Source organism: Hippoglossus stenolepis, chromosome 13 (genome assembly GCF_022539355.2).
Source record: "Hippoglossus stenolepis isolate QCI-W04-F060 chromosome 13, HSTE1.2, whole genome shotgun sequence".
Taxonomy (NCBI): domain Eukaryota; kingdom Metazoa; phylum Chordata; class Actinopteri; order Pleuronectiformes; family Pleuronectidae; genus Hippoglossus; species Hippoglossus stenolepis.
This window is the reverse complement of record NC_061495.1, coordinates 17,208,288-17,228,465: the sequence shown is the minus strand read 5'-3', so window position 1 is coordinate 17,228,465 and position 20,178 is coordinate 17,208,288. Positions and strand designations below refer to the sequence as shown.

At 44.2% G+C, this 20,178-nt stretch overlaps 1 protein-coding gene across 4 annotated transcripts in view; it reads left to right on the top strand.

Annotated features, from left to right (window-relative positions):
* Positions 1-20,178, top strand: part of il1rapl1a (interleukin 1 receptor accessory protein-like 1a) — a 165,439-nt gene that overhangs the window by 79,555 nt on the left and 65,706 nt on the right. For all 4 annotated transcript variants that reach the window (XM_035175667.2, XM_047342482.1, XM_047342483.1 and 1 more), the window contains exon 5: positions 1,040-1,193. In XM_035175667.2, the coding sequence (XP_035031558.2) occupies positions 1,040-1,193 (154 nt within the window). The remainder of the gene's footprint in view (positions 1-1,039; positions 1,194-20,178) is intronic.

The following is a 20,178-nucleotide window of genomic DNA, read 5'->3' as shown; positions in this document are numbered from 1 at the left end:
CTTTATACTAGGGGGCTGGCTGGAGAAAAGTCTGGACATCTGCTTTCACACATACATTTCCTTGTGGATTTTAGTGCATGTCTGAAAGCAGCTTATATATGGATGCAAATTATAACAGAGAATTACGTGCGCTATGTTTGCTGTGCACCATTCTGAAAGTCATCTGAACAGACTAAGGACAGAGGGCAGCCACAGAGACCCCTTTCATTGGAAACTCTTGTGAAGAGAATATTGTGCGACACCACTCTCTGCCCTGCAGAATGAGTGGATGTCCTCCAAATGCTCCCAGTCCCTGATCTTTATTCAGCGTGCACCTTCTCCTCCCTCACCTGGGTCCTTGTCTTTTCCTGGGTCATGCACGGCCTGCGGACAACAGAGTGCATCCTGAGAAGGGCTCAGGCCAGACTAATCACAGGCAGATCAGCAGTAGATTAGCTGGCCGGGCCTGACCTCTAGGTTTTTCCAGAATTCAATTATGGCCAGGGTAATGACTGGGAGTGCTGGAACCCAGAGTTATTTGGATGACTGTGGAGCTGCAGTGATTGAATTCAAAGTTTGCCAGGGGCAACGGTGGAATGGAATCTGCCGAGCCATCCTTGTCCCCTACCAGAGCACCGAGGGGCTGGAGAGAGGATCATGTCGTGGAGTCACACACTGTGCCTGCACACACATGTACTAACACACACACACACACACACACACACACACACACACACACACACACACACACACACACACACACACACACACACACAGCTGCTGCATAGACACACTTGTTTTGCCTGCAGAGACCACTGTATAATAATAACATTCTCTGTCCTCTGTGGCTGTACGGAAGTATTGAATGGAGAATATTCAGTTCAGTGCAATAAATCTTGATCTGATAAGTAGGATAATGGCTCGGCCTTATCATTTTACTGTATGGAGGTTTTATGTCAGCGTGCAAAGCCATGCATCCCTATCACTTTATCCACCTTCTTAATGCTCAGTGACGGGGTTGATGTTTTGTTTGACTTATCCGTTTTTCTCCGATGCACAGGAGTGCCGTCCCAAGCAGTGGCGGGCCAGCATCGTCCAGAAGAGAGACATTCTGACTTTCCAGGACGTAAAGGAAGACGACATTGGGAATTATACCTGCGAAATCCAGTTCGGTGGTTTTGTGGTCAGGAGGACCACTGAACTCACAGTAACTGGTAAGTTTCTACATGAAAAGAAAAAGAAAATATTAAAACCAGAATGGCCCTCAGTGGAGAGCATTTACTTACAAACAAACAAATGGACAGGGGTGAAAACATAACTTCCTTTGCGGAGGTAATAAAGTGTGCGTTTGTATGTGTGGATACAAATTATACTCTAAAGATTGAGCACAATAGCAGTTGTATCCATTTAAGACGGAGAAGAAGTAGATCACACACACAAACACACACACACACACACACACACCACACACCACTGAGCACTGCACCAATGTCCTGCTGCTGTGTTAATTGCTCGGGGAAGAAGAATGCTGTGGCCTGGCATCCATCCCTCCTTCTTATAACTCAGCAATTTCGCGCCAACCAAGCGGTGTTGAAATATTTAAGGCTATAGGCTGAACCCCCTCACACGGAGCACTCCGGAGCCAGGACCAAGGTCAGGAGATTAACAGTACAGTTACTCTGCCCGCTCGCTGTCTCTGTCTCTTTGCCTCGCACAGCTGCAAGTTGAGCAATAAATAAATGCATTCATGTGTTCTTTAATAGTGTGAGTGTTCTGCAGGGTCAACTACTCTATTATGGCTGATGAAAAGGTCAAATACAGTTTTTATCCCCTCTCTCCTTTTCCCTGCTCTCAGGCCAGGTCCGATTGTTCCATCCGTCATATTCCAGTATCCACATCTGTTTGATGATGTCTGTTTATACTGTGTCCACTGGGGTCACATTGTATAAAGTCTAAAGTTAAAGTCTAAAGTTGTGTATGTATTGTGCTCAGTGATGCTGGAGGAAATTAACTGCAGCATTGTTTGACCTCCAGCTTTGGAAAATATTATTGCTACCACCACTGTTGAATAAAATGCAATAACATTATGTTTTCATTATTGCTATTTGGTGCATTCATTGCATCATTTTGATAATTGATCTTTATGAGATGCTAAAATCAAGTTAGGGCCTCCCAATTAGAACCTTCATATGGGAAATGCTTTACACAGGTTAGCAAAGGTTACATATCTCAGGCCTTTCTTTTGGATAAGACTAAAATCCCATCCTGGAGATGTGGATTTGAGAATGGTTGGTCTTGTGATTGATGGACCAGAATTTCATCCTCAGCCTCAACAAGTGTGAGGCAGGTAGGAAGAACAGACACTAGATTTGTATCACTCTTACATCAATCTTACAGGATTGTCTTTAAAATCTGGAAATCCCTTGGTACATGCATGAGCGACATATTACCATACAGCATGTGATGGACCGCCAGCTGTAGGTTCTTTAAACAAATGCTGGTTCTATGCAGTTTAAAGGGTCAAAAGAAGCACAACTTCCTTTCTCTCCATTATGGTATATTGGGATATAAGCTGTTATGACATTGATAGAATTTGGGTTGCTCACAGAACTAATAAATAATACTTTTTCAGTCGGACAACTCACGTTTCAAATGTTTATACCAGCAGCAAAAGTTAGTTTGGCCTCAACTTCATTACTCCCTCAGATATGGTTAGCTAGATATAATTGGAGTGTGTATGATGGGGGATTGTGAAGAGTGACTCTGGAGTAATGTGTCTCTGGAGTAAACGTGTCTCATTTATGTGAACTATTTTTCTGTGACAGTGTGTCTGGGAGGAAACGTTGTGTTCTAGTTCTTTGAGCAAAGACAAACTAAATTCTTATTATTGTTATTTAGATTTTAAGTTTACTCTGTGTGATTGCACACTGTTATGTTTTGCAAGTTACCACGGTGACCATATGGTGTATGTGTGCTTCTGTCGGCCTGTCGGCATGACCTCAATGTTCTTTAATGATGTTCGTCATAAAACCTTTATTGGGTTATAAATATCCACAGTCAACATTAATGATACACAGAGGAGGGAGGAGAGAATAGAAAAAATGAATGAAAAGGTACAAAGAGGCAAAAAATTAAGAAACGCAGAGCTTTTTCTTCCTACATGAGCCGTCCATGTTGTTTGTATACAATGTGAGGTATGAATATAGTGAGTGAACAACAGGAGCAGGAACCATCTGAATAAGAGTGAGACAGTGAGCAAGAAGAAAAGAAATAAGGTATTTTTACATTTGATTTGATTTCCCCATTTGCTCTGCAATCTTATCATTTTACCAGAGCTATAGTTTCGTCATAGGCCTTGCACCTGCATACCACTCTGCACGTGCACGCCCACATCCAGCCACAGAGAAACACCCACGCAATGTCTGAGGTACCTCGATGCTTGTTCCTCATAATGAAATGTCTACAAGTCATCAAAATGGAGGAAGCAATTTTATGTGACACGCAGGCTCTAAAGCTTTATTGCCGAAGGTTGATGTTGAGATCCGACAATTGTTTCCCCTCCTGAAGTAGGTAAAATAATTGACGTGAGGCACATTTCCTAAACGAAGACGACGCTCGATGTCGCCTTGTAAACTGTCTGAATGGGACTCGCCCAGTGTCTCATAGTAATTTTAAAAACTGCCAGCGACTCAGTCTCCAGTCCTCCGTCAGATATGCTGCATCTGCTATAAAATTACGGCTCGCTCTATTACCAAAGCATTTTGCCTTATTAACATACCAGTGGGGGTCCTCCTTTAGTATCCTGCTGATCACCATAGGCTCATTTCCTTTAATAAACCTACGCCATCATCCCCTCAAGTGGGTGTGACATTATCCACATTTTATCACATCCTGTTAAAACCGACATTGCCTGGATGGTAAGCATAAAAGGCCAAGCCACGTTTGAGATCCGAGGGCAAACGCTGGAGTTTATTTGATAGGCCACGAGGATGAAGGTGGTCATTAAGTTTAACTAATCTTAAATGAAGCACAATAGAAACTGGTCTTTGCTCTGACCCTGTGCAAGCTGTGCACAAGTGTGTGTGTGTGTGTGTGTATTCTGTTCGGATCTTCCTGCGCCATGTAACAGCCTCCATTTAAAGGAGTAAAGGAGCCTCGTTCAGAACTGGGGTCAGTCTTGAAATAGAGGTTAACTATGGGAATAAACACAGACTCGTCTCAGATCAGGCTGATGCAGGAGCACCTTAATCAAGCGCCGATGCTCCTCAGGTTAATAGAAATGTAAAAGAAACAGCAACCCCCTTGCCTCGTTTTATGTTCCCTCCGGTTTACGTCGGGGTGCATTTAAATGCTCCTGTCTCATCCTCGGCATCTGGACAGGAGGAGGCAGAGCCCGTGCAGCGACGGGGGTGTGTATGGAGAATAAAAACATCATTATCAACAGATGGAAAGTCTTTGTTTTCTCTTCCCCCTCCATAGACCTTCACCTCAACCTCCCATCTGCAAAGAGAGTGCCTTTTTGTGTACTCTTATAATTGATTCATAGCCGCAGCAGGTTCGCTATTTCCCCATTTACTCTGAGGAATACAGAGCGCGGTCAGATTAATCTACGCTCATGTTTACCCCTTTCTACTATCACAGACACGGGAAGCAATACATCAGATAAATACCGCAGCCCACCTATCACTAATTGATGCATGCATGTACAGTAAGGGTGGTGTTTGTATTCTTAAAGTTATATATGCATTCCTACAAGTGTCTGGCGTGATATATTACGTTTTGTAATAGTACATCTTAATCATTTCTACTGCATTTTTACGGTCCTCCCAGGCCTCATTCCAGCACTGCGATGGTAATGCCTACAATACTGTAACACCAGATAAAAGCCCCGTTCAGCTGATGTATGCGGCTCCCTCTGCGTTCTGTCGGAAAGGAAAATATTATACAGAGCGAGCTGAAAAGGATAAAGAGAACAAGGGAGTGAAAGTGACTGATAACGGCGAAGGAGAGGGAGGAAAAGAGATAGAAAGAATGAGGAAGATAGAGCAGTTGCCGCTCCGGTATCTTATCTATATTCTTGCCAGTGTTTCCCAGCAGAAGCTGTGTGTCCAGGACTATAAACAGACTATTATCCCAGTGTTTATCACAGTGCACATTACTGTTTGCCTCTGTCGGACTTACTGTAATGGAGTCGTTTGGTTTTGATGGGTATGCCTCGGGCGTGGGTTTCTATCTGTAGCTCCCATTATACCTCTGTCTGCATGCACTCGTTGTAGAAACGTCTGCCTGCACATTCGGCATCGCCCGAAAGCACGGTGATTGAGGTTATGGCCAATGTAAATGTACCGTTTGGCACAGTGAATTGCAGGGGCAGAGGGCAAGAGGAAAATCGAGGGGAGGGGAGGAATCTTCTGCCTAGCGTTACCTCTGGTAGAATGTCCTCGGCGAACGGGAGCGATGCTCGGGAAGCTGGGTTTATGTGCTCTGGATAAACAGATACTGTATATGCGTATGTGATACGGCTGAGGGTGTTTCATTTGTTTGCTGGTGGGGTTTTTCCTTTAGTCCCTGCTCACCGTATCGGAATATTCTCCAGGAGGCACCTGCTTCATCGCGGTAACCTGATTGTCCTTGCCTCTCTCGGCCAGATCTCACATTTGAGACAGGACAACATGCATATTGTGCGTGTTTGTGTGTGTATGTCGTCTGTGTGTAATGAGGGGCTGAGGTGTGGGGAGGTGATCCAGGACATCGTCTCATCGCAGTAAAAGGTTCCTTACAGTTCTTCTGCTTTGGGGTCACCTTCAGAGGCACGAGCACTTCACAGCCTTATAAAATGTTACTGCCTGTGTGCACATGTGCGAGCAGCACTGTGTGATTTATTCATTTATTTATTAATTTATGATCACCACGATAGCGTGACTTTTACCTGGCCAGCTGGGCATAATCTTATCACAGCGGATGTTGAAGCAGCAGGCGGAGAGACGGAGGCAGAGGCAGTCAGCAGGGACACGGCGAAAGAGGACGGTGGCGTTCGCACCTCCTCCGTCTGTTCCCTCTGACTGTCGGTCTGAAGGTTGATAGATAGATGGAGAGGCAGCGATTAGAGCCGATATTATCCTGGAGAGGAGGAATGAACGGGGTGAGATAAGAAGTGCAGGGTGAGAAAATAAGATGGGTTTGCTCTCGCCTGAAAACCTTCTCCATCTCTCGGTGTCTGTACGCCTGAGCCTTTACGTGACTGCATCGCACCTGTGCCGCCTGTTGTGTTTGTGCTAAACACTCACACTCGGCTATACGTCCTCGGGGAGAAGATGATAAAATCACACCGGAGAAAAGTGTTACTCCAGCAGTTGACTCTTCCTGACACATGTGTACAGTATGCACCTGTACGCGCGCACACACACACATGCACGTCAATCAAACACAGGAGGGCCCAGTGCTCCCAGTGGGAAAAGCACAACTAACTCGTGTCCGTCCAGCGTGTAGGATATCTGTCGTGTCGAGCGACACGTTTTTAAAGCCTATAAATTTAATGAGCGGCTGAGTAACTCAATGAAACGAGTATTACCACTGTAGGGTGGAGAAGAGCGACTCATTAGTTTAAGGTCAACTATCACTCTCATCATTAACTAATCTCTCTCTTTCTGCGGCGCTCGTCCTCACCCCTAACCTCTCCTCCCCCTCCCCGTGTCTCTCAAGTGTTCTCCAACTCGCTTCATCTCTGTTCACCAGAGTCGAAGCAGGCCAGGGTTCACATTGTTTTAATTCAATTAAAATTGACATCAATCTGCATGTGACGAATGAAATTTACATCCTCCCCAATTAATCTTGCCTGACCTACCCCCCACTCTACACACACACACACACACACAGCCTCAGTCCCCAGTTATTATCATTATCCAGGCATATAAGGCAGGCAGACGTGAAATTAAAATAATATACTTTTTTCTTATGGTGCCTTTTTGAAGTGTAGGTCAATAATTAAACAGAGGTTGCACATCTGGAAAAGACACCGATATTTCAGAGACCAGTGACAAATGGTACACACAACTTTACATTTCACTGTTACATGAGCATTTTAGAGTCGTTACAGCAACTGCTTGAAGGACATCAGTGTTTGTCACAACTTCTCCTAATAAAACAAATTTGAGCATTATCTTTACTGCTTTGCCTTTGAGCATCGCAGGGGAGCTTGAGCCAATCCCAGCTGGCATTGGGTGAGGGGGCCGGGCACACCCTGGACAGGTCGCCGGTGTACCACAGGGCCAACATACAGAGACAAATAACCATTCATTCTCACATTCGCACCTACTGTCAGTTTAGAGTCTCCAATTAACCTAACACCAATCTGCATGTCTTGAAGAGGAAGCTGTAGAAAACCCACGCAGACATGGGGAGAACATGAAATGGGAGCATTATTGCTGTGAGGGGACAGTGAAAACCACTGCGCCACTGTGCCCCCCCAGCTTCATAGTTTAACAGACAGATATGACAGTGGTATCTTCTCATCTGACTCTTGACACAAAGGTGAGGAAACATCGTTGCCCTAAACATTTAACTCTTCCTTTCAACATTCGGCCCTAGATTTTCAATTATTTTTTACATCTTTCTCATTTTTAAAAACCCAGTAGATTTTACAAGAATGCCATCTCCTTCAAATACCCAGAATTTAATCAAAGGATGGACCACTTGGAATTCATTTTGAGTGAAAGTACGCTGGAGATTGAATTTGAACTTGATATTAAATGATGAAAGGAAGTAATTAAATATCCAGTATAATGACTTCCCTCGTATTCATTTAATGTGTCTGTATTTTGACTACAATAGCTCTGTTTTTGTTAAAGCATTCAGTTTGCCAAGTTGCCTTGACGGACATTTTCTTGAGCGCTGCCCCTGTAAGCCTGCTGAAACACTGCAGGTGTAAGCCCACCCCTCGCTGGTGCAAGTAAATCCAACGCGCTGAAAAGAAAAACAAAACACTGTGGTCATGTATTCTCCTGCTGACGGAAATCAGCCATGTTGGGGCATCAATTCGCCTCCAATCCCTTGTCTCTGGAGAGGCCGGATCTCTCTCCCTCCGAGTACAGTATGTAGCTTATTACCTCAACATGCATGTTCGAGCAGCCTCTGCAAGCTGCAATTTTGCCTCAATTTTTACATCCTGCTCCTGCTCTGAAAGATAAGGTCCCTTTGAACTGTTCGCTGGGAGAACGCTACACATGAAGTTCAAAGCCTACATGTGAGTTACTGTGCAATTTTGTGCCTTAAAGCAAAGTCAGAGTTGCTCCTACACTCAAATGTCTCTACACTGTAGTAGGTGCTCTAACAAGCCTGCTGAAACAAAGCAGGAAATTGACACCTTCTCTCTAAGAATGTGAGTGTTTCTTTTCCTCTCTCGCCTTCGCTATATGCAGCCTATTGCCTTGCCATGCATTTTCCAGAAGTGTCTGTAAAGCTGCTTTCATTAGTATCCAGTTCCTTACTATATATAGTGATGGACGACGTGACAGGCCCCCAAAAATCACCACCTGGTGGCTGGCTGCAGTATACGTCATAAATCATGCCTACTCCATGTTAACAAATTGGACGTGGACCTCATCTCAAAAGTAAAATATGGTTTCTGTGATTTTAGGTATTCTTATCACACTGATGTTCTTTCAAGTGTTTTTCTGCTGAGTTTGTTTCTAATTAGTTATTTGATGCGATAAAAACAGGGGGAAACATCAGGATTGACGGCCGAGACTAACTCATGATTGGTCGAGTGTGTGCATTGACAGGATTTTGCTAACGCAGCTCCAGGATGGCGACACACTTTTAGGGCTGGTTAGAGAACCCAAGAGCAGAACACACAGACTGAGACGGGATCGGGCTGGGTGCAGGAGGAAGCCGATCTGAGGGAGGATCCAGAGCAGAGGAGATCAGGAGGGCTTGATGGTGAGGACGAGCCAGAGCTTAGGTCTGGTCCAAAGCGATAGAGGAGATTTCAGGGTGGTGGCTGGACTCCTGCGATGAGGCAGGAGGGAGCAATGGATGGAGGCAGGAGTCAGGCAGAGGAAGTGCAGGTACAGAGAAACACAGAATACTGGCTGGCAAAACAAGGAGCGACAAACACGACTGACTGAACTGAGTCTGTGATCTGAGTGTTGTGGGAGGAACCAGGTATTTGTAGCTGAAGAGGCTGATTGTGATGACAGCTGGTGGCCTGACTCCTGCACATCTCTCTGCTGTAATCAACACACACACACACACACACACACACACACACACACACACACACACACACACACACACACACACACACACACACACACACACACACACACACACACACACACACACACACACAGGGAGGGGGAGAGAGACACACTGCAGCTCGGCAGAGGTTGAGGCCCTGACACATTCATCCAACTTTACTTACAGTCTATGTGACTATAATACAAAGTCCAGGATAAAGGTACACAAAAGGGTTTAAATCCTACATGTGAGTTGCCTGTCCTTTTTTTTTTTTTACCTTAATGCGAGGTGAGCAGGTTCCTGTCGCCTCATTTTTAACACAGCAGTAGCTGCAGCTGCGCTAATGACCTTAGTGTGAAGTTTAAATTGAACATCTGGCGGAGATGTTCTCGTGATTGAGCGTGTTACTTACAGTACAACACCTTGTACTCACATTAGTGGGTTTGTCTCTCATTCTCGGCCCGTCTCCCCCCTCTTATGTGCTCACTAATGAAGTTACAATACAATGTTGGCCATTTTGACACTGATCACGTTATGGCCTTTGTTATTCTGATCTCGCTGCAATCCCTCTTCTACTTGCCGGCAATCTAGTTGTAATTGGCCCCTTATGTCCTGACTCACTTCTCCCTTCAGACATTTGCCTTTCCCTTCCCTTCCTTTCTTCCCCTTCTCTTACACCCACCGCCCCCGTCACCCCACCCCCAAAAGGCACCAGCTAATTTCGGGTGTGTTCAGGTGCTGGCTCGACAGAAGAAGTTTGCTCCCAGTTCTGTTATAGCCGGAGCGGTGCCAGCTGCTGTGCGGTTATGAAAAGGTTATACAAGGATATGAAAAGGCTGAAGGTCAATAAGAGGGTACTAACTAACCATCTCATTATACAGTGTCCTTAAGAAAAGAACGCTCCAAAAAAAAGACCTCCCTCCAATTAAAAGATAAGAAGGTGACCATTAACAACCACAGGGGACGGGGACAGAAAATACAGAGATTGTCACACGTTTGATCTCAGCCACAAAGCAGTAATAGACACGCTCTTCAGCAAACCCTGAAGTGTCCAAATTAATGAAGGACTACAATAGGTGTGTGTGTGTGAGCGTCTGTGGCTGTATTTGCATACACGTTTATGCATGTGTGCGCCCACAGAAGGTGAATGCAACATGTTAGACATGAAGTGTGGAGAACAGGAAATATGGGAATTTTCTGGTGGGTTTCTCAGCGCTGTACAAACCAAAATAAACAACGTCGAACACCTGACATCGTCCCTCTCTCACTCCCATTTTTTCCTTATCTTCCTGTCTCTGTGTTAACCCCCAATTCCCTGTAATTTTGGAGCTTCATAAGATTGAAGCACCCCTTGCCCTTTCCTCGTCTCTCCGTACTCTAAATCATACATGAAGTGTGCAGTCAGTGCCTGTGAGACCTGGGGTGGAGGCACAAGGAGAACTCCGTTAATACTATCCGCAGAAGAAGAGCCTCTGTGCGCATGTGTTTGTGTGTGTGCACGCATTTGTATTTGGTCTGTCCTGCCCACTCACCTCAGCAGCACTGAATAATATCCAGTCTGCATGTCCCTCTACATCATAGTTATTTTGGGCCCAGCAGCGATGCCTCCGAGAATGTCAGTCATGTCGAAATAAGGGGGATTTTTTTTTTCAGTTCCTTCCAGTGAGTCCGTGACTAAACACCTTAACTGTCATTACCATTTTGTGTTGCCATCACTTTCTCTGGTTCACAATGGAAATGATGTCTTTACAGCAGCATTGCAGCTTCTCCTGCTCTGTCTCTCGCTCTCCTCCTCTGGCACCCATGCATAGTTAGAGAGGCTGTCCGGGAAGTCAGTGTCAGCATCTACAGTGTGTGTGTGTGTGTGTGTGTGTGTGTGTGTGCATACTTGTTTTAGTGCATGGTTGTGTACATCACTGCAGCTGCCCATCTGTATGTTCATGCCTGTGTGTGTGTGTGTGTGCGTGCTCTGTGTACACATCCATGCGTGCCTGCCCAGCTGTGATAAGTGCAAATCAATGGTTGAGTTTCTCTTCCACCTGTTCCTCCCTGAAGCCAGTTGCAGACACACAGGTGAAAAGTCCCACCTCTTCTCTCAGCCACAGAAAAGATGGTTTCTCTAAAATCCGGCCGTCGACCAAAAGACCAGATGAGATGATGGTTAATAGGCTGCGGCACCAATTTTACCAGTTTTCTTTGCCATAGCAGTGATCAGATCATGGGGGGGAAACCTTATCGTGGGTCATACTTAATTATAACACATATCACACTAAGCTCTCTAATGTGATGGCTGGAGGTGCTTTTCTTCAAGCCTAGAGTGTGATGTCAGATGGTAGTGGTGATGATGCTAAAATGGCTGAAAAGCCAGAGAGAGAACCTGGACATTTCGTGTTGTTTCTTTCTGTGATTTCTGTGTTGTATCAGTAATCCACTCTGCAATGGTTCTTCTAGACAAATTGACAATTTTACTTTTCAAAAGACTGTTAAAGCAGCTTGGCAGTGTCAACAAGGCCCCTCTCCACAAATCTTCTCCTTCTGGAATGCGGTTTCACCTCATTAGCTATTTTGCCTGCTCAACACAAAACTTGCCTGTGTAACATTGTCTCTGTTAGAATGTGGTCTTGTGAAATTTGCTTGATCGACAACCAAACTCCGAAGCATGCTAACTCTATCCATGTATGTCTTTGCAACTCTTCCGGCTGCAGGTTTCCAGCTGAAATGATGCAGGAGATTGGCTTTTTTTTTCATAATTGCGACCAAATCCTCACAAACACTTATCTTTAACTTTTTCTTTCAACAAAAAAGGTGATCATCTTCACCCTGACTGTGAAAAAATAATTGCCAATTTTCTGCATTTGTCTTATTGGATGGATCAAATTGTCTAATGGGGCTTATACAACCTGCAGAACACCGGTGGCTGTCAGAATACATAGGCTGTTAGTGTTGGAAGATCATGCTGATAAATGTCTCTGATTGCTGCATTCACCTTGCTGAAATCACATACTCTAATTTTTATGTAGTCAGATGCTCAACAATAGGAAATATGTTTTGTAATATGAAATATGTCTCTTCTCCTCCTCGTCTCTTCCCTGTGCCGCCCTTTAGATTTGTCTCCTTCCTTCTCGCCTGTCACCACTCCTCTCTCCTAACTTCTTTTGTTGTCGCTCAAAAAGATAGGAGGTGGAGACAGGTAATTACTGTGGGCGAGGGCCGTTTCCCTGTCCTCTCATTTTCTTTATATTCTCTCCCACAAACCCCATTACCTTCCTCTCTCTCGCGCTGTCTCTGTGGTTATTTTTAAATCCCCTCTAATTACCCACTTTAGAGAGATGAGAGAAACTACCGGAGACAAAATCTATAGAAATACTGTATAATACAGATGTATATTTTGATAATGTATTTCCCTTCTCTGTCCGCATGGTTTTGAATCCCAGTGTGGCGCAGTGTGAGGGTTGGGTCCATTCCTTCAGTTGTTGTTTAGCGGTGCAGTGGAGCAGGCTTTATGCTGATTAACTGCATCACGTCTGATGGATTCCCAGCGACCTCTCCACCCCACAATATAGCTCTGGGAGCCTTTCATGGGAAAAAGGCTTCCCTTTTTAATTAGACAAGAATAGGAAATCTATTAGTGAATGCAGGGAAGGCTCAGCGGCGAATTGGGGATTGCTGAATGCTGCTCGTGTTGAACTAACTACGGTCATCTCCCAAGGAGACAAGGGGCTTTCTGTATCTCACAGCTATCAGCAGAAAAACAACATATCACAGAAATAAATGCTCCCATATCCGTATCAATAGGGCTTTTTCACAGCGGACATTTTGACTTGTTATAGCAGGAAAAGCCCAGATGTTACCAGTAACATTTACAATGGCTCTGTTCTATTCATGTGTCCCAGTCATCCATGACGGTGTGACAGTGATCTAACATGAACAATGGTGAACAACAGGACCCTGAAAATAAATGGAATACAGCCATCGCTGTGCCATGTCAAATATCTGAGCCTCATCTGAAAAAACTGTCTTTTTTTACTCCACCTAGTGTTGTTGTATTTTAAACATATGCTGAATTTTTACACGCTAAATGTTGGCTTCACTCAATTTTTACTACAAAACCATGAAAGAGTCCTGGATCAGAGCTCCTTCCAGCTCAGATTTTGCTTTCACAGAGAGAAGAGAAGATGCTTTCCTGAAATGACAGGGCTAGAAATAGTCTATAGTTTTTCTTATCCTTAATAAATCTGATTAAAATACCAACTAACTAACAGTGTATTTATCTTCGCGATAACAATAATAAGTGTTGCCTGTCTTCTATTGACATCCTTTGCTGTCAATCTATTACAACCCATGAATTGGCTACAACGTTCCCATGGGTCAAATTAACATGGGCAGTGTAGTTTATCAGCTAAACACAACATACCACATCCCGTATTGAAAATCCTCACTACCGCACCAAATGGGTATCGACCCACAGCTGGAAATAAAGAACAATTACGGCTGAGTAAAGGCCTATTTATGCTGCCTTTACAAGAGATACGTCTGTTTCAAACAATGTATCCCTCACGACCCTCATACTTCCATGCTTAGTTGATGTTCGCGTTTCTGACGTCAAGAAACGCGCACTTTGTGGACGAGGTTGTTGTAATGTAAAGAAAGAGGCAAAAGCAGCACGTTGTCCCTGTGCCAGGCCGAATCATACAGATGTATTCTTAACCACTCACACTGTTGTCAGTATCCGTTCTGAAGACGTGCACCGAATGAACGCAGGGTACAGACAGAAGGCTCTGTCCATTTTCATATACGTATGTACCACTGAGCATAAATGACCCTTGACAGTGCATAGTATTTTTGTTTGTAAAGGAACAAGAAGACGTGCATGTTGTATGAGGCTCTATGATAAATAAATAAAAGAGGGTGGTCTTCTTAATAATAAGCTATATCTATGCTGCGGAACATAGCGGGGGTAGAAGAGAGCATCTGGGCCACTGCACTCTCGGCGGTCCAACCACTCACTGCCTGCGAAGACACAGCCCAGCTTCAGTCTCTAAAACTTTGACTGTCAAAGAAATGTTACATTTTTAATGCAGGGGCTGAACTTTCACTGGGTAATGTTTGCTGAATGATTGATTCAACGAGGCTTGCTTGTAGAGATGGATATCTGTGGTTCGTGTGAGCATGGCCTTATTTATGTAAGGTGCAGACTTTTCGTCGTTTGTCCTGACTTGATTGAATGCTTCTTAATTTAGGATGTCTCTGTCTTATTTAATTTTCTTTCGGCACTGTGACTCGTTCAGGAAGCAGATGCAGACTGTGAGACACAGAGACACATACTGTCTCCCTAAATGCTTTGCTTTGCGATTCTGCACACTCCTCCACGCGCCTTCATCTCGTGGCATCTGGGGCGTCTCACTGGGATAGCATGTTACATAATTAGCACCAAATTAACACTCAATTAGGCAACTCGTGTTGAGCGGGTGGGGACACACATCTTCAGAGGCTTTAGAAATCACATTAGGGCCTCATCCACAACCTGGTCTACTGAGAACATACTGTACGTCATTTTCCTATAGACTCTCACACCTTTGTCAATAATGTCGTGTATCTACAATATCTTAAAGCAGCTCAAACTCAAATGTGAGCCTGGCTTAAATATTCGACAATCCCCGATAGAAATAGAGATGGATAAGGGTTGATGTGATCTTTTTCTGTCATTTCAGCAAAAAAAAGCATTGATTAATAAATCAAGCTCCTCTCTGTGCGGCTTATTATTCTTATCTTGAGGAAAATAAGTAGTTTTTAGAAAGTTCAACTTGAAAGTTGAAACTGTATCTGCAATGGGGTAAAATTCTAAATTCCTTATGTGTTGTGGGTTTCTGTTGAAACACAAAGAACAAACTCATCTGGCATGTTTTCTTTTCTGGAAACGACTTCAATCATGAGCACAGTGACCTCTGATACCACGTTTTCCTTTTAAGTATTTCGGTTTTGTTGGCAGCTCAATATCTCATGCTGTAGAAAACACACGAGATATCAAACATACACAAGTAACGTCCAATCAACATGACTAGAAATGTCTTTTTGTCCCGATTTATTCCCTTATGCCTTTTCAAATCTTCACAGAGTTTAAACACATGGGAGACCACATACTAGTCCCAGGAACAAAACAGTCCGAAAAAACTTTTTCTGAGTGGTGATTCCAGAGACTTGGGAGCTCACAGAAAGTTTTCGTGATCACACGTGACTTCAGAACAATAAGAGACATGGAGGTGGACTGCCTCCATCATCAGCTGTTTGCTGTTGATTGTTATGTTTTGCATGTTGCCACAATTCCTCAAGTTTCTCCTCTTTTTATCATCTTCGTGGTACGGGAGACAAAAGTCTTCTTCAAGCCGTAGGCAGCCATGTTTCGCTTCTTAACTCATGTAACATCTGGTTGATGACTGCTCACTCATCCAATCGCTGTTCCTTTCATTCTACACGGATTCCGTATTTCTAATTTGTATATCAACGATTCAGCCAGCGACATTAAGAGTTTGTCTGTAAACCCTCACACTGCAGGATGATTTAATAGTCCTCTCAGATCAGGATCAAATCTGCTGAATCTGACCCGAGATCTGGCCGATTATCATCTAGTGTGCAGCATCAGCAGCAGCCCTGTAGAGACAAACAACCAATACACCAAAAGCTCATGGAAGCAATGTTTTTTCAGAACATTTCACACAGGAGCATTTACAATTGCCTGCTCATATATTGAAAACATTAATAAACTCTTTCCTCCTCTCTGTAAACATTTGCTCTCTGCTGTAAAGCCTGAATCTCTTCCTCTCTCCTCGCTTCTCTAACTTTCTCCGCACTGTCCTCGTCCATCTCTTTTTTTTTGCATGCATGCTAAACCGTGTTCATACCTCTTTCCAGGGTGGGGCTCTTTATTTCATTAACAGCCGCTTGCACGCCAAAATTCATTATGCCAGCCTTCTGTTCTCGAGCACCCAAACATGCCAGCTAACGGGCGGAACAAATTTTCTTTCTTCCCCCCTTCTTTTCAACCCGTCCTCCCTCGCTCTCCACCCCCTCTCCTGCTAATAAGTATGTTTAGGATGTGATTCACCTGCATCAAAGGCGGCCTGTGAAGAGGCCCACTTTGTATCCCTGGTCCGTGATTAGTCATTACTGTCAAACCCTCAGTGTCTCCCCCTGCTGTAACGCTTTGAAGCCCACAGGTGGCTGCATCCGAAATGCAAATAACGCGTATCTACATCTTTACATCCTTTCTAGTCTCCTCGCTCTGACAGAGTGCGAAAGTAAACTGCTGATTGTGCTTCATCTCCGAGACCTAACTGCACAGAGTGGCTGCCTGTTTTATTCCCTTTTATCCGAGCTGGACAATTTGTTTTCTGTGACCCCCCATTTCACACGGGGCTTTGTGTGAATTATAATTGCGAAGAAAGGATGTTAAGATGGCTGTTACCACTGGCAGAAAGACGTGGCTGCCAGGTGCTCCTCTCCTCATCCTCTCTTCTTCCTCTCCCTCTCCCCATTCTCTCCTCTTCCTCTCTCCCCTCATCCTCTCCTCTCCCATCCTAATTCTCTGCTCCTCTCCTCTGCCTCTTCCTCTTCTCTAAATCCTCCTCATCCTTGTCTCATTACTTCCTCTCCTCTCTTCCCCTTGCCTTGCCTTTCCTCTCATCGTCTCTTGCTCTTCCTCCTTCCCATCCCCTCCTACCATCCCCTCCTCTTCCTCATCATCACCTCTCCTGTTTGCCTCACCAACACTTCATATACTCTTCCTTTTCTCTTCCTCTCCTATCTTCTACTCCTCCTCTTTCTCTTCATCTCCTCTTCTCTCCTTCTTCCTCTTCATCTTCCTCCTCCACCTCCTCTCTTCATCCTCATCCTTGCCTCTTCTCTTCCTTTCCTCCTCCTCTCTTCATCCTTTCTTCTACCTCGCCTCTCCCCGTCATTGCCTACTTCTCCTCTTTCTCTCCTCTCGTCTCCTTTTCCACATCCTCTCATATGGAAATCCATCCTGTCCAAATACTGTGTTTAGGGCCTCTTCACTAGATTAGTAGATTAACTTGAACTTGATTAAGATTTTTTTAACAGTAGTCACATGCTCATGTATAAATCAAAAGAGTTGTCCATAGTGATGTTATAATATCCATTTTGCATCTAAATTTAAAAAATGCTTATTTGCTTCCTGTGAATCACAAGTGAATATCCACCTCCATGGAGACTGCCCACCACGCTCTACATTTGCCAATGCCATCATCCCTGTTGCCATGGAAATTGATGGGATGGCACTTTGAGTTCAGCCGTGTTGTGACAAGTTATTCCAGGTGAAATAAAAAGGGGCTTTGTCTTGAAACAAAGCAGCGTCTTAGGAGGGCTTTCCAGCCCTCTGGGACTTTCCTTATTTATGAGATGCCAGCGAACAGGCCACCATAGAACAAAACAGCCCAACATGACTGCCACTCAGACCTTAGGTCTCCAGTGCTTTTTCTTGCTGATGAATGTGTTTGAGTGGAGCAATATAAATCACTTAGTCCACTTATTTGTTTTTTCCATGGACGATATCCCAGTCAGCTCCATTGACTGAATGAAACATCAGAGGAATGACTTGCACAGTCACTGTGTTTTTGGGGGTTTTCATACGAACACTGATAGGACCAAATGATATGTTACCAAGGTGACACATACTACTTGGTCAGATGAATAGCTTTATATACCTGCATGAACTTTCCTTTGCTCACATCTCATCCTTTTTCTCTTTTTATTTTACTTGACAGCCTTGTACTACTTTTCCTGATACAACACGTTTGCCTCTTTCACCGCCTTTGCCATTTTGTTTCTGGTGCATGCAGCAGCACTGGTCAGGAAGTGGTGTGGTAGTGTGGGTGTGTGTGTGTGCGCGTGTGTGTGTGTATTTGTGTGGGTTTCCGTAAGGCTTGTAATTACTGGTTGATTTGTGGTCAGAGAGGGTCAGACATCCTGCAGGGAATATGTCAGGCTTTAAAAGCAGAGAAAGAGAGCCCAGAGCCTGCACCCGTTTAACCTCGACCACCCACACCCCCCACCCCCGGAGGTCAAAGCACTCAATCAGCTACTTTTATTATCTTATGATTCAATGTAAAACATTGACAAGAAGGGTTGCTGCTGGTCGACATAGAGCATGTATACCCTTGTTTTTCTTGTATGCACGTGGACTCATTCAGGACTGGCAATTTGGAGGCTGTAGGCCTGAATACCACAAATAACACTCCAGTATTTAACGTGACTACAGCATTTCCCGGAGTAAATACTTCCAGGAAGCCATTTTAGCACATACTGGAGGTCACCATATGCACTGAAAGAAAGAGACGTTCTCCAAACTTCATTACCGCTAATGCATCGCTGTTGTAGCCAAATACTAAAGCCTGACCTTGAAGTGCTGTTATTACAGTATTTAACTGGATCAAGTATTCAGCTTCTGTTTCCTGCTTCCCATTACTTCCATACTGTTAAAATGGCAGCTTTTGCTAGTACGCACACATCTGAACATGAAGGTGTATACTTGCAGCCTAACAAGTGGCCTAATCCTTAACCAAAGCAGTAAAACCATGGAGTGTCGACAATTACCGTAAGAGTACAACAAATTAAAGGCCAAGAACAACGATCCTGTACCTCACTCCTCTGACACAGCAAGCGGCTGCATGTGACAGATGTTCTTTCCCTTCCACTGCACACAGCAATAACCTCAGGTCAGCACTAGAACGATAATCATCATTTTCCATGGAACCACTCAGGCATACTAAAATAAGTTTGACCAGCTTTAATCAAATTACTTTTTTATGGTCTAAAATGTGTGTGTTATTTCCATCTCAAAGATACTTTGTACTTTTAAGAGGAACTGTTGTTTTTAAAGATAAGATATTGCCACACTTGAAGGAAATGTAAGCATTTAAAATCCACTACTTTTCTCACTCACCTCGATTTTACCAGAAAAGGAACCTTTTGAAAACATTTGACAAATATTTCAGACGTGCACTGAACTCCAGATAATCTCTTGTTATTATCTGTAGGGGCCTTTAGCGAGAAGGCAAATGTCTGAATTAGTTTTTCCTGCCAGCCCACGAGTAAAAACTCAGGTTAATTTCGGAGTGCAGCCCATTTGAGAATGCAAATATGCCAATACAAATATCTTAGGAGGAGAAAGAGTTGCCATACAAGTAGATGAAGATGTCAGCTTGAAAAAAACAACAGGATGCAGGAGTTCTGGGCGATAAAGGTCGGCGCCATTGTCGATGTACCATAAAAAACAAATGTCCCACATGCCACCCTTCACCTGAACACTACGGACATTTTCCTGTGTTTCTGAACGCATCTGACTCGGACAACATCCTGCTGCATTCTTCACATTTGAAAAGCAAACTCCGTAAAATGTCCGTACCCAATTGTGTGGACATACTCCGAAGTTGATGTCTGAAAAAGGCTTCTAAATGATAATTTAGGAGTCGGGGCTGCGGAGGAACAAAGTGATGGATTCAGTCCAGGGGATCAGGAGTGTAGTCATGACAGTAGAAGCTCTTTAACACTTTTTGGAAACTACTGGAAGCAGTAAAAGCTGTTACAGTGCCAACAAAAAGCTCCATCACACCACACTGTGTGGTGTTTATCCAGCCACGTGCCTCATAACAATGCCATCGCTGACTGAGATTAATTAACAGATAATAGATTCTACATGCCTCTGGCGTTTGCGATTTACTGGGGGATTTCCTTCTGAACATTTTTGGCAGATTCTTTGGCAACCGCAGTTAAGAAGTTCATCATCGAAATACAATTGTTACCTCCCTCGGTGCATGTCTGTAAAGAACCGGTGCATCTGACACGTGTCAGGGGATTGCGGTGATGGAGGCCCTGCCGTTCACTCGAGGATCAGCAGAGTCTAATGGCTGCTCATCAATTCCTCCTGTCTGGGGAAGTGTGTGTCAT